This window comes from Pangasianodon hypophthalmus, chromosome 5, assembly GCF_027358585.1.
Source record: "Pangasianodon hypophthalmus isolate fPanHyp1 chromosome 5, fPanHyp1.pri, whole genome shotgun sequence".
In the NCBI taxonomy this organism is placed as follows: Eukaryota; Metazoa; Chordata; class Actinopteri; order Siluriformes; family Pangasiidae; genus Pangasianodon; species Pangasianodon hypophthalmus.
The window spans coordinates 21,785,696-21,800,624 of record NC_069714.1 but is presented as its reverse complement, the minus strand read 5'-3'; the positions used below and the strand labels follow the sequence as shown (position 1 = coordinate 21,800,624).

Sequence of the window (14,929 nt, the reverse complement as noted above, 5' to 3'; positions counted from 1 at the left end):
AATGTAGTTTAATCCGGTTTAATGACAGTGAGAGAGCCAGAGCTGTATCCTAAATACTAAATAGGGCACTACATAAAGCTCTTATTTCTACCCTAGGTAGTGCACTAACGTAGGGTAGTGTGGAGCATTTGAAAGTTGCCCCATGTCACGTGATCTGAGTAGACGCCTTGTGTTTTGTCATGGTAGCACAGGACTGAAAAGGAGCATAAACAACATTTTTTCCTCTCAGCTGTATTGATTATATTCGAGATTTTAATTCGTGTAGAATGAAGGCGTTGATATGTGTGAATGAGTCAGACTGTGTTTCGCTAACCAGAGGAGTCCATAAATGTTTAGGTTGACAGTTAAATGGCTTGTTTTAGCGTTAGCTCCAAGCTCATATCTGTCTAATCTCTGCTAGTCTCTTCTGTCAGAGGCCACAGTGGGCAGCTAGCTAGCTGGGCTAGGCTAAAGTGAGCTAAGCTAAGCTAACGACAATGCAAGTTGAAACAGCGGGAATGCGACTTTCTGAAAGTGAAGGCAAGCTCGATGTGCACACACACAGCTCGTTCAGGACGACCTCGAAAAGTTGGCAGTACAGGTGAGTTAGAGTTTGAGGTTTTCTGACTGGTGTGTGATGGCGGTGCTGGTTAGACATTAGCCACCTGACGCTCCAAGACTAAATCCACTCTCAGCCTGAATTTAATCACCTGTTAAAAGCAGGCTGTGTCTGAATAATGGCCCGCTTTCCCACGCTAGATAAAGAGTAAATTATTCCCACTGTGAAGATTTCCTAGGCTGTGGCTCTTGCTTGCTTATTCTTCTTACAAGTGTGTTTTACAAGCACAGGTTCCCAGCCCTGGTCCAGGAGTACTCCACTGTCCTGCACGCTTTCCCGGATTCAATTAATCAGCTACTGAGTTCAAGTGTGTGTGTGTGTGTGTGTTTTAGAGCGGAGAACATACTAAAATGTGCAGGAATGGGTTTAGAAACCTGTGTCTTAAAGGGAATTGTATTTAGATGTAATTTGTGTTTAGATGTGGCAGTGGTGGCTCTGGGTTACTGATAGGAAGGTCAGGGTTTCAAGCCCCAGCACTGCCAAGCTGCCACTATTGGGCCCTTGAGCAAGGCCCTTAACCCTCTCTGCTCCATGGGCGCTGTATCATGGCTGACCCTGCGCTCTGACCCAAGTTTCCTAACAAGCTGGGATATGCGCAGAAAAGAATTTCACTGTGCTGTAATATATATGCGACAAATAAAGGCTGCTTCTTGCTGCTGCTTCTTCTTAATTACCTAATCATGTATGATTGAACTACACATGTCTTTTACAAAAGTTACTGGAAACCTGATCATCACATTCAAATATGTGAGTCTTCCCCAAACTGTTGCCACAATGTTGGAAGCAGACAATTGTCTAGGCTGTCTTTGGATGCCGTAGTTTTACAGTTCACTGGAAACAAACCTGTTCCAGCATGACAATGGCCCTGTGCACAAAGCGAGCTCCATGAAGACATGGCTTGCGAACGTTGGGGTGGAAGAGCTAGAGTGTCTTGTACAGAGTCCCGAACTCAACCCCACTGAACACCTTTGAGATGAACTGGAACACCGACTGCACCCCAGGCCTCATCGCCTGGCATCGGTGCCTGACCTCAGAAATGCTCTCGTGGTTGAATGATCACAAATCCCCACAACTACGTTCCAAAATCTAGTGGAAAGCCTTCCCAGAAGCGTGAAAGTTATTATAACAGAAAAGGGGCACTAGCACTGTGTTAATACACATTGTCTTGGAATGGACACACATAGGTGTGATTGTCAGGTGTTCACATACTTTTGGCCATATAGTGTATTAGAGCCAGGGCATTTTATAAAGTTTGGTCCTTTTATATAATTAACAGAAAGTTGATAAATGTATCAGTATCTGTCACTGATTAAAAAAATAATTGCTAATCATTTTTTATTATTGTTTAATTTTTTAAATGATTGCATCTCTGTTCTATTGTATATGCTTTTTAATTATATATTTTAATTACTATTGTATTCTTTCTATAACTTCTGTTATTTAATGCATTTTTATTATTTGCTTGTTTTTCCTCTCATCCACTGTTTGTAGTGATCACATGGAAAATGTAGATGGATATCTAATGAAGTACACAAATCTGGTAACAGGATGGCAATATCGGTGAGTACCTGCCTGAAATGAGCGTCAAATAGACCACAGATTCCCAACCCTGGTCCTGGAGTACCTCCTGGTTCTACACATGTTCGTGTTTTTCCTGCTCTAACACACCCAATAAACACACCAAATAATCAGCTCATGAACAGCTCTTAGTGAGTTGAAGTGGGTGTGTTAAAGAAGGGAAAACAAAAAAATGTGTGGGACAGGGGGTTACTCCAAGACCAGGACTGGGAACCTGTGGAATAGACTGATTTGAGACATTGTAAACCGGATTGTTGTATGTGAGGCTTGGTGTTTTAGCGTCAGTGACTTGGCTTTCTGTGCTGTCTCTAGATTCTTTGTACTGAACAATGAGGCAGGGCTGCTGGAGTATTTTATGAATGAGCAATTACGGCACCAGAAGCCCAGGGGCACGTTGCCCTTAGGAGGCGCAGTCATCTCCCCAAGCGACGAGGACTCGCACACCTTCACTGTCAATGCCATCAGCGGGGAGCAGTATAAACTCAGAGGTGCCTCTCTCTCTTTATGTGCTCTTTCTCTCCTTTTCTTTTAGCCACGAAAGAACTAAATGAAAAATAACCACAGTCGGACATACATTCTAAGCATGTGCAAAAAGAGCTGAGAGAGTGTCATGACATCCAGCAGAGAAAGACTAAATAAAGAACAGCAATAATAGCAGTGAAAACATTTTGTAATCATTAGATCAATCCCAGACAGGGGCAGGTTTGATGGGAAAGCCTGCGTACACCACGCAGTACAAAGCTGAACCGTATCATCTTTATCGCTCAAAAGATGTCCTTTTACTTCGAAACATGTTTTCATTAGAAGTGCCTTACAGCTTATGTCCGCTGTACTACTGCTTATGTCAGCTGTACTATTGCTTAGTCAGCAGATTTTGCGCAGCTCATTAAGTGCAAGGCTGCACACATGAGTGAAGCAATACTGGGAAAATTCAATACTTCCCCTACTGGAGTAGAGCACTGGCTCGACAACTGGTGCACTTCAGCTTCTTGTACATTAAGGGACTTATTTATAAGAACCGCATTGCTGCCAGTGCTTCATACAAATTGCAGTGTGCATTTTTTTTTATAGTTCACTTATTATTGCTCTTGTAGCCTGTATAGATTTAGTGTATAATGAGCTCTTTGTTAATGCTCTTTTCAGCTGCTGATGCTAAAGAGAGACAGCACTGGGTGAGCAGGCTGCAGATTTGTACCCAGCACCACACTGAAGCCATGGGCAAGGTGAGAAAACGTAGAGTATATTTTCCAAAAACACACTACAACTTGGTTTAGAAACATCTTGGCTAATTCACAGGTCAAAATAATGTTAATAGAAGAATTTGGGCAGATTTTTATTCAAGTCTGTACAAGGTCCACTTTTTTGTTGCCCTGTTTGCATGTGTGCGTGTGTGGTGGCCAGTTTTATACACTTTGCTTTTATTCTGAAGACTAACCCACCACTAAAGACTCGCAGTTTGTCCGCGGCCTCTCAGGGCAGTTCCAGTTCTCCTGCGTCCCAGCGCAAAATCAGCCATAACACCGGCTCCCTGTTGGGTCTGTCTCAGTTCCACCGTGGCTCCTCCACCTACTCCAGCAAGCGTTCGGTGCTGCGTGATCACTTGGTGGAGGCTCGTGAGGTGAGGCTATATTTATGTACAGAGTGTCCCAAAAGTCTCCATACAAGGCAGACTATGTATGCCAGCACCACATCGGTTGTCCCTTCATCAGTGGATGTTCGTGGACGTCCACTTTCTGGTTGGTCTGCAACACATCTAGTCTTTTTGAATTTGTTACTAAGTTTGGCAGCAGTGTCGTATGTGATGTGCTTGCCTTGTTTCCTGTTAAAGCCCATCGCAGCCTTGTGACAGCTTCCAGATCCAGCCATGAGACTGATTTCAATATGTTGTTCTTTTAAGGTATTCTTAGAGGCTATCTGGAAAAAAGTAATATAAACTAAGTATGAAAAAAATTGGCTAAAAATGTTCATTTCCCATATGTATGGAGACTTCTGGGACACCCTGTAGTTTACACTATAATAGCATAAAGAGGACATACTGTAGAGTGCCTGTGGCTGTGATGATATACCTGTGATGCATCCCATCTACATGACCAGGGACCTTGTTAAGTTAACTAGGCATGAATTCCTCACTTCAAGTTTGTATGCAAACAATGGGCCTAGTCTATCTCTCTTTTAGTAAAGTTGTGTGTAAATGTATGTCGTTATGCAGATGATGACCCAGGCGCAGGACCAGCACAGAGACCTAGTACAGTGCATTGAGGGCCTGCCAGCCAGCCACAATCCCTCTCCACTGGACCAGGACCTCCTGCTGCTCAAAGCCACCTCTCTGGCCACAATGACCTGCCTTAGTGACTGCCTGCACATCCTGCAGCTTCAGCAAGTGGCCCGGCACAGAGTTCCACTCGGAGGTACCAGCATTGTTTTAACAGGTCACATACACAATCCTAACTCTCTACAGTGACCATGAACTACGTCAAAATATGTATGTATCCAGTACCATGAAATATACAAGGAATATATGAAATACAAGTGTATCCAAGTATTTCTCATATTTCTTTCGAATGTTATTCGAAAAACATTTACAACGATTTTCAGAGGTTGTAATATAAAACTATCATTTTCACATTGTAGATCAATGCAGAGTTGATTTAGACACTTTTTCACTCAGACGACAGATACTTTGCATAGTGGCCGATGCAACTGTATTTCATGCCTTCCACATACACTCTGTTTTCATCCTCTGTACTTTAAATCATTCTCATGCTTTACATACGTATTTCAGGCAAAATGCTGTCAAGTGCAAAAATGGCTTCAGATTCAAGTCTATTGGTTTTTTATTCCCATTTCATTCTTTTTTTAAAAAAAATCATTAAATATTAAATAATACAATGGCATTTAAGAACTAAACAGCTGTCTTGTGTAAGGTTTAGTGTGCAGAAGTTACTGAATACCGTAGGTCAAAGGTTCTCCAGTCTTAAGGAATCACTGCCCTACAGAGCTTGAAGCTTTCACTTTTCCCCAACACTCAAGATTCAAGAGTTTGATCATTAGCTGATTGGGTGTGTCGAGAAACTCTGCAGAACAGTGTGTCCCCTGATCCTCTCTGTTGACTTATTAAATCCTGTATTTAGTCAAGGTGTTTATGGTAAATTAAAATACCTGACATGGTGCCAGAAATCCTCCTTGCACAGCTTCAGTGTTTTACAGTGACACATATTAAAGAAACATCACTGATTTCCATTTTTACTGTACACGCATCGTGTGTCACTGGTAGCAAATCAGTTAATCCAAGGTCATGTTCTTGTAGTATTTATGACCTGTGGCCCTGGCCAGGGAGTGGAATAAAGTTCCATAATGGATGAGGAACAGTATCTCCCTCTGATAGGCCAGTGCAGGTAACCAGAGCTTTGGGGGTGTCACCCATGTGCGCCGCTTGCCAGGTTCCTCAAACTGTGCTCCTGTGCTGCTGTCATGAAACCATGTTACTAATGCATAAAGTGATCTTCTGTCTAAGTAACCAGTTTTCCTCACCTGAGTGGGCATCTTTTTTTGCTCCAAATTTCCACCAGATAATAATATCTGGTACATAAGTGGCAAGCCAAATTATGAGATGTTCCTTGGTGGTCTTGTTCATCTGCACACCTTCTGCACAGAATTGAATTTGATCCACTTGCCAAGCATACATATTTTATAGCTCTCTGAAAGAAAAGGAACATACGAACTGGCCAGCAGTCAGTGGGGTGTATCAGTATTTTAGTTGCTGTGTAGATCCAGTAAGATTAAGAGGTCAGGATTCCCTCATAAGATTCTACTGATTGTAATGAAGCAGATGGTGTGAGAGTCTTCTTCCTACCAGAAAAGCAACAGATCTGCATTGTGCAGTTCTGCGTGCAGACGCTGACCCCTGGGCTCTGGTTGCGAATGCGAACTTCAGGACAGTTGGGAGGGGATCGGACACCTGCAGTTCTAGTTGTGACTGAGGCTGCCGCTGGCCTGTTGCCACTGCATGTAGGGTCTGGTGACATGAGCAGCTTTGAACAAGGCTCCGTTTGCCCCGCAGGGCCGACCATCGAATGGCTGGAACCCAAACTGCCGGATGGTCTGAAGAATGGTGGCACTCTGGCTAGCATCACCAAAGACAGTAGCAAAACGCAGGACACGGCTGTAGAACCTGCTGAAATGGACTCCTGTGACATTGCTGGGGTAATAAAGGTTTTACATCTTACACCATTTCTGACATATTTCCTGTTATTTCTTTCAGCTACAATCTTTAAGGCTACAGCAAGTATTGTCTGTAGCAACACCAGTGTGTGTGTGTGTGTGTGTGTGTGTGTGTGTGTGTGTGTGTGTGTGTGTTATGATTTAATGTTATAGTGGTACAATTTGGATTACAGTCAAGGATTGGATTAAACCTCCTACCACTATCCCAGTCTTCTTATTTCAGCTGCTCTTTGAATGAGTTTGTCTTGGAATTAAGCTTACATTAGTCTTGTCAGAAAGATGAAACTTGGGTGGAGAGGATTGCGGTTAAACAGAGCAGCCTGTTACTGGAAAAGAAATACAATAGACGCAGACACAGATCTAGCCTCTTGCTTAAATTGGTTATATCAGTTGGTCTGAAAGTCGATAGCAGGCAGATATTCTATATAACTATGTGTTTTGTTTTTAAAGCAATGACTTGAGCGGCATGGTTTCATTTGCTTTTTGGTCAGCCATTGTGGCACTGTAAACAATATTATATACAAAGAAATAGAATACTGTTTGTCTTTTCATTTTTAGTTTTGAAATTTGTCCTAACAGAATCCACAACAGTGTAACTAGCAGTTTCTGTTCTTTTAGGCTGGTGTAAATTTAACAAAATTATCCACTCAGGTTTAAACTTTTTGCCTAATGTCAGTTGTTTCTACTATTAAGTCTTAATGTGCGAGGTAACCTGGCTATTCTGGGTATGGATATGATTATCCTCTTACGACAGACTTTCTCATATGAAAGTGAGTTTAATTTGAAAGGACTTCCAAGAAATAAATGCACATTTCTGCCAAAAGAGTTAGTTGATGATTCATACAGGATGAATCAACACACTATCCGCATGTTTCTTGTATTATATTGTGTGTGTATTGGGGTAGATTTACATTCATTCATAATATGTTGAAGTTTAGTGAAATGTCCCAGGTTTTACTGGTCCAAGTGCCATTGCACACCTGATCTCAAAAACCTATCCACCCCTATGTCTATCATAGGAAGGGACACCAGTGGAATTCAGTTGTCTTGAAGTGTCAGGAACATCTGTTGTGAAGGGTGTGGGCCCAATCTGTATTTGGAACATTTCCTGCAGTCGTTTGTATGTTACAGGAAATGGAGTTAATATACTAGCCTTAGGCCAAGTCACTGCCTGAGCCATTTCTAGCAGGATGTGTCACATTTGGTCATAGAAAAACTGTAGTGAAAAACCTTATGTGCACAACTGTCACATACTTCAGTGTCTATAAGTGGATTACATGCATTTGAATTGGATTGATTTTGGCTTAAATTCTACACAAGTAAATGGAAAAGACTACCATAAGATACACTGAGTTAAGCAAACCAATCACAAGAGTGTGGAAAGCCAGAACATGAGACGTGCCTAGCTTGAAATTTCAATGAATGTGGAAATCTTTGGCCTTTCATGCAAATGAAGAGGGATTTCATGATTGTAACTTGATATTTTACAAGGATCTGGATCAACACCTTTCTGTAGGAGGGCTAAAGGTGGAAGAAAGGAAAGCAGGCTTGTCTACAGACTGTCAGTATAAAATGTATATAAATTCTTTGGATCAGCAGTTGAATAATAGTTTGATGACTGTTTCCTGACATTTCATAAAATTTCTGTAGGAATGATGGAGGGATTAAAGAAAGGGTAAAAAAATTTAGTTAGTGTAGCCTTACAATGCACATCTTTGATAGCTCTAGTTTGTAAATTCTATGAATAGGACTTAGAATAGCATTTGGAAATTTGCCAGCAGCGTTAATAATAACAAATTAATATCGTCTGTCTGTATGCTATTTCTGTGAGAAAGCTTGAGAGAATCTTGTTACCATAAAGAGTATCTGCTTTCCACCAAAAAAAAAAAACTGATTGTTTACATTAACACATTAACTAGTGTTAATGTCTATTCTAGGAGCAGGAAGACATTGATGCGGAAGAGGAGCAGGAAGACTCCTTTCCAGCTGAGGAAGAGGACTTGGGAGCAGTGGAGGAAGAACGCAGTGTCATTCTGCATCTTCTCTCTCAGCTCAAACTGGGCATGGACCTTACCCGGGTGAGCTACCTGACCAAACTATCTACACAAGCTGTATCAAGCATAAACAAATTCAACCCATTCTTTTTTATTCCTTTTTAAGCAAATGTGTACAGTTATGATTAGCAAAATTCACAGGAAAAATTACTTGATAACACTATAGGTCATATTTCTCAGCAGCTCTGAAGTATGGTTACACTGAGTAAATAAACATGCAGTATACACACACAACACACCTATGAATGAACATTTAATAAAGTGGGGCAGGGCTGTAGGGTAGGACTGAGTTTTAAGATAAGAGGTTGTTTAACTACATTCCAAAGATAAAGTGCAACTCTGGAAAAGGCGTTGTCCCCAAGTCAGTGGATGTTAAATGGATAGTGAGCTGACCAGTACAGGAGAATCCAAGGGTGCAGGTCTGTTATTTGGGAAAGAAATGACATGTTGGCATGTTATGAATGTCAAAACTTAATCTAGCACCATATCACCACCTGTTTTCATAGTACATACTGATACTTTGTAGATTTTGTCCACATTTAGATATTGAGGTATTACACTCCTTCTATGCAGGTGGTCCTTCCTACGTTTATCCTGGAGAAACGCTCTTTGCTGGAGATGTACGCAGACTTCATGTCTCACCCAGACCTTTTTGTGGCCATCACAGATGGCACCAGTCCTATGGACCGTATGATCAGATTTGTGGAGTATTACCTCACTTCCTTTCATGAGGGCCGCAAGGGCGCGATTGCCAAGAAGCCCTACAACCCAATCATTGGCGAAACATTCCACTGCTCCTGGAGAGTGCCAAAGACGGCAGTGTCTCAAGGAAGCATTCAGAAAGAGGGCTCCAGTGCATCAGACTGCTACCATGTGAGATTCGTAGCCGAGCAGGTGTCCCACCACCCACCCGTCTCGGGATTCTACGCTGAATGCCAGGAGAGGCAGATGTGTGTAAACACACATGTGTGGACCAAAAGCAAGTTCATGGGCATGTCTATCGGCGTTTCCATGATTGGAGAGGGTAAGGCAATTTGCCGTAAGGTGCTCTGAAATTTTTTGTTTTTATTTTGTTCACTTAAGATTAAGAGACTACAGATCTTAAGATGCTGATGTTTGCATCCATCTGTTATGAGCAGAGATGTTTTAAAAAAAAAAAAAAAAAAAAAAGCTGCCATTCACATCTTGGTGAGTGAAAATATCTTAGTATTTCCTATTGTAAGATTACAATAAACCAAATATAAAATTATTATATTTCTAGACACTTGCTAAGATGTGATTTTTTTTTTTTTTTTGTGTGTGTGTGTGTAGTGTTGCTATAGTAACTTAAAGATGTTCAAATGCTTTGGCATTAAAATTGATGGGAAAATATTTAAACCACCAGCTTTAGGCTTTTTCCAGTGGTCTGACAGGTAGAATAAACTTTCAGATGGAAATCAAATTTAGTCATGTTGAAAATTTGTTCTACCTTTGGATCTTTTGTGTGAAGTTAAATTTACAAATACAGTGGGCTGGCTTTATGCTTTGTTAGTCTCTGTATGCTTAATTGAATGTTATTTTTCTGCAGTGTGCTGATATCCACTGTGTGTGTTGGGGCTGGGGTTTTCTCAGGTAATCTGCACCTGTTGGAGCATGGCGAAGAATACACGTTCACTCTGCCATCGGCCTATGCCCGCTCGATCCTCACCGTACCCTGGGTGGAGCTGGGCGGAAAGGTCAATGTGAACTGCGCCAAGACAGGCTACAGTGCAGCCATCACCTTCCAAACCAAGCCTTTCTATGGGGGCAAGCTGCATAGGTCAGTGACACGAGGTCACATTACACTTTAATTGACTCTACTGTCAGTCTGCATTACGGTGTAATGTCTGCAGACAGCTAAGGGACAAAACTAAACAGGTAGAAGCTCTGTGTTTGATCTTGTGAAAAGATCTAATTGTGAGATGTGAGTCACAGTGAATACATGATTTTTCAGAAGTTTATTGTAAGTCATTTCTTGTAAGCATATATTACTCATCACTTTTCACGTGTTATTGCACAATTGATTTGAGCACAATCTGGGTTTCATTTTCTGTAATGAAATGCACTTTAATGTTGTGTTTTTCTTTAAAGACTTGCTTAATGTTACTGTAAAGAGCAGTATAGAAAAACAGCATAATACATCACACCATTACAGTACACATAAATGGAGTTTTGATAGACAGTTAATTAACTCTTGTTTTATGTTACACTTGTGCTTGACAAGACAGACCCGGTTACTCATCTTCATGCTCAGTCTGCTTATTTATGCTGCACTTCCTCTCTCTCTCTCTCACTGACATAATCTGCCTGTGTCTTATTTTTGAGTGGCACATGTTTCCATTGTGAAAGCTGAGCATGTAGATTGTAATAAGATCCTATGTTTTTGTTCTGCAGAGTGAACGCGGAGGTGAAGCACAACCCCACCAACTCTGTAGTGTGTCGCGTGCAGGGGGAGTGGAATGGCGTGCTCGAGTTTACCTACAGCAATGGTGAGACACGCATCATAGATGTCCTCAGGCTACCCATTACCAGGAAACGAGTGCGGCCCAAAGAGCAGCAAGGACCTTATGAGTCCAGGTGAGGATTATTCGTCTGGATTTATCTTCCACACAATGGTTCATTCATTTTTCTTTTTATCATGAATTTATTTATGAATTACGTTAAATTATAGAGTATTACATTGTACTTCCATTCACTTATCTTGATCATCAGTCTTTCACAAACATCAACTATTGAACACAAGCATAATGGAGAAACTGAAAATGATATATAGCTATTCTGAATTCCTTGTCTGCTTAATCCCTTCCTAATAATGCTACTTAAATGTTAAAAATGGGGGGAAAAAACAATGATTATTGTGTCAGGGTTATTGGTCACAATCGGAAAGGGAAATTTGTACCCATATATCATGCCAGTTCGGACATGTGGCCTGTCATTGCACAATGTCCTCCTACATGGTGACGTGAGAGCCGGTAACCAAGCAGAGAGGAAGAGATAGTGACCGAGTGAGAGAGTCCAATATAAAGAAATAATAGGAAATGGATTGGAGCACTGAGTGTTTTTGTTGAATAGTAGACATTTGTTTGTTCCCCAGTTTGGTGGGAAACTAGTGAATGAGGATCATCTGAGTTATCCTCATTGTATAATTTGCATTATTACTTAGTTAGGAAGTTGTTTTAGATAAAGCAATAGCAATAGGCAGCCAGTGTATAACTTGTTGAAATTGGTGTTTCTGTGTATTTTAGTGACCAGATATGATAGTTTTGTTTTCAGAAATGTATTAATTAGTGTATTAATTAGCTAGCTTGAGTTAATGAGCTGGCTTACTACCATAAACCCCAGAGATGTGTACAGCCTTGGTGAAAACCCTTATATTCATCTTGTGCTGGCACTGAGCATCACTTCATGAGACTTCAGCAGAGGCTGACTGACAGTAGTAAAAAGAAAAGTTCTTGTTGGAAGTAAGTTACCTAATTCTCAGTGACAGTTACATTAATGTGCACAGTAAAGTTTGTATTCTCAGAACACTTCTGTAATATTATAAGAGTAGCAGATTTAAAAACGCTCGCTACTTTACAAATGGTAACTCAGGACACAACTGGTGGCCTTAATATTTAGGCTTACTATTTAGTGTGCAGTAAGCTGTGAGGAACACAGCTTTCTTGTTCAACATGTATTACCTGGTACTTGTAACCATGAGTGACAAATGACACAGCACAACCCGCGTTCTTCCGCAAGTAGCTTGCAATCTGGCATTTTTCTGCCAGAGAGTGTAAAAATTATTGTATTCACTTTTCTGTGTATTTTATTCTGTGTACTTATTGTCTCACACTCATCTCACGTGGTTGTGTACTGTACTACTGTACTGTTGTGTTGCACCATGGTCCTGGGGAAACAACATTTCGTTTCAATGTATACTAGCTATATAGAGGAATGACCAAAAAAAAAAAAAAAATACACTTGACCTGAATTACAATGTGAATATTCCTGTCATATCGTTACACACCTAATAAATATGGCATGACCAAAAACTTCATCTGTTTACCATGCCATATTCTGTACTTCCTGCAGGCGACTGTGGCAGCATGTGACTGAGTCCTTGCTACAGAAAGACATGGAAAAGGCCACGGAGCACAAGCGCTTCCTGGAGGAGAGACAGAGGAAAGAAGAACGACACCGCACTGAGACCGAGACGGCATGGAGGACCAAATACTTTGAAAGAAAAGTAAACACGTTCATCAACATGCAGTCAAATCTATTAGTTACCCAGTCTCTCAATTTCAAAACCAAAAAGCTCTCTTGTGCTCGGTTTGGTGTGCAGTGTCTTTAATTACGTGAATCATAAAGACTGAATGCACTTTTCCATTAAAGATGATGGAAGTAACTTGATCAGTGTTCATTTTATAAATAGAACTGCATTGGTGGTTTTGCTTTCCCTAGATGTTTATTCAGTCTGTTATGAAAATTGTGGACTGGACGATTGGAGTCTTTAACATGAGAACACGACTGTTGTTTTAAGATGGATTGTTTATTTAAGGAGCAAAATGTACTTAGAAATGAGCCTAAGCATGTTTTTCCCTCTTCTTTTGCCCAGGGTGAAGGCTGGGTATATCACAAACCACTATGGAAAAGTGTTCCAGCACAGAGCTCCTCTCCTGCCGCGCTTCAGTCTAACCCCTGACCACAACTCCAACCCTTATCCCTCACCTGCAGGAGCCTGACACCCCCTTCCCCCCAGGGCTGTCTGTGGGGTCTATGCTCTCTCTTTTACAAATGAAGAGGCACACATACACTCAAAGACTCCCTTCCTTATGATTCCTTAATAATATTATGGATATAATGCTCTGTGGAGTAGTGGACTGCCTGAATCAGATCATATTCAGCATCTCTTGATTTTGCTATAATATCACAGTGAATCATTCTGATCCACAAGAAATCCCAGTGTGCACAGGCGTCTTTTGTTGATGTTGCCTTAACGGGAGTTGTGAATAGCATGAGAATGTGTTGATGTCTGACAGGTGTTTAAGTGAGGATTGTGTTTGAGGATGCTTTATTAACTTCTCTTGATCTTATTATAGAATGCTGTTAACTGGCCAGATTATGGCCAGACCTTTTCCAATATGTGAGCAGTTTATTTGATGTATTATGATTTTGATATCATCAGGGAGATCTTCAAAGTTTTGTGCAGGAACATCTAGATCTTTGAATAAATGATGAGCAGTAGCTCATTGTTTTTCATCAGAGCTGGATTCCACGAAGCATCTGGAGCCATGATGAAAGCAAATTCGCTGGTTTGGCCTTTGTTTTGTGCTACAGTGGTTAGCCAAGTGTTTGGAGGGAGGTGTTGAGAGCTGTATTAGTTTTGGTAAGGCTTCTTTCTCTCTCTTGCTCGACCTTTCCTCTCTATCCGTTTCATCGTTGCTCAGATGGGGGCTTGCTCTGATTTCAAAACAGTGCTCTGTTGTATTGAAAGCACACACATTTACTGGCTTCAATTATAGAATTTTAAACAACTTCAAACATCAAATGAATCCATTGTTTCCGATCTCCATTAGTCTTCTCTTCTGATATCTGTGAATATGTGAAACTATCATACAGTATTATTGCAGTTTGATCAGAAATGTCACATCACATGCACTGAATGCGCTGTAGTTTTTCCTTTCTATCTTATGTAATTCTACCTCTCAACTGAAACTCTTCAGTCTGAAAGGCAATCAGATATAAACCACATATAGCTTAATGAAAGATGTGGTGGATATCTAGTTTTTGAGCCATAAAAGCCAGCAGAAATAATAACAATGGAAAACCGAATAATCTAAAATATTAAGTGTGTGATTTCCTGCTTGACTGAAACAGCTCATTTACTTTAAATGCTGCATTTGTACTTCTAGTTGATGGCAGTGTAAGTGAGCATGTGTTGGACAGAGCACAAGTAAAGAGCCTCTCATATGAAAGCGCTACTTTAACCCTGGTTGGTCTTGCTGAGAAACTTGTGGTGCCTTATTTGTGTTGGTCTTCCTCCTGTTCATGCCTGCAAACACATTCTATATGAAACACATTATGAGTATGTACGTATCTGCTCCCATTTCCCAGCATCTTGGCAAGGACACCCAGAATGTTTGCTCTCTGCTCTGTATGGTTTCTTTGTCTTAATTCACACACTTGGCTTTCCACTCGGGGCCGATCTTCAGAGCACAGATTCAACCTAACCAAGTTACATGACACTTTCCGTGGAGAATCTCCACTGAAAATGTCCAAACCAAGACGTGATCTGTGTCTGCAAACAGGCCCCAAGTGTGTATCTCGATGAGCTGTGAACTGCACTGATGTTTTAATTATCCTCCTAGTAGCCTGAGAAAAGAAATGAATGAACTAATAAAATTGATAATGTATTAGGAGAAGGTTTCTTGTTTCTTTATCATACAATTGTGTTTTGGTTGTGCAATAGCTTCAATGTGCT

The 14,929-nt window shown here is 40.9% G+C and overlaps 1 protein-coding gene across 2 annotated transcripts; it reads left to right on the top strand.

Moving 5' to 3' along the window:
• The first annotated feature begins 174 nt into the window (after nt 1-174).
• osbpl11 (oxysterol binding protein-like 11) lies at nt 175-14,870 on the top strand. 2 transcript variants are annotated; one of them, XM_026946913.3, is made up of 13 exons: nt 175-580; nt 2,090-2,158; nt 2,489-2,664; nt 3,320-3,399; nt 3,651-3,794; nt 4,386-4,584; nt 6,237-6,379; nt 8,335-8,475; nt 9,025-9,475; nt 10,063-10,249; nt 10,864-11,046; nt 12,541-12,694; nt 13,064-14,870. In XM_026946913.3, exons 1-13 carry the CDS (start codon nt 477-479, stop codon nt 13,148-13,150), a joined length of 2,118 nt encoding a protein of 705 aa, XP_026802714.3. In that variant the 5' UTR covers nt 175-476; the 3' UTR covers nt 13,151-14,870. The 2 variants fall into 2 exon arrangements, with proteins under 2 accessions (XP_026802714.3, XP_026802705.3); XM_026946904.3 differs by having other exon boundaries at nt 3,606-3,794.
• The last annotated feature ends 59 nt before the right edge of the window (nt 14,871-14,929 follow it).

What these genes read in the sequence shown, in the direction of transcription:
- osbpl11 (XM_026946904.3), top strand. Translation starts at nt 477, where the DNA reads ATGCAAGTTGAAACAGCGGGAATGCGACTTTCTGAAAGTGAAGGCAAG. An exon ending in CGTTTCCATGATTGGAGAGG is followed by an intron (nt 9,476 to 10,062) that starts GTAAGGCAATTT and finishes GGGTTTTCTCAG; the next exon opens with GTAATCTGCACCTGTTGGAG. An exon ending in TATGGGGGCAAGCTGCATAG is followed by an intron (nt 10,250 to 10,863) that starts GTCAGTGACACG and finishes TTTGTTCTGCAG; the next exon opens with AGTGAACGCGGAGGTGAAGC.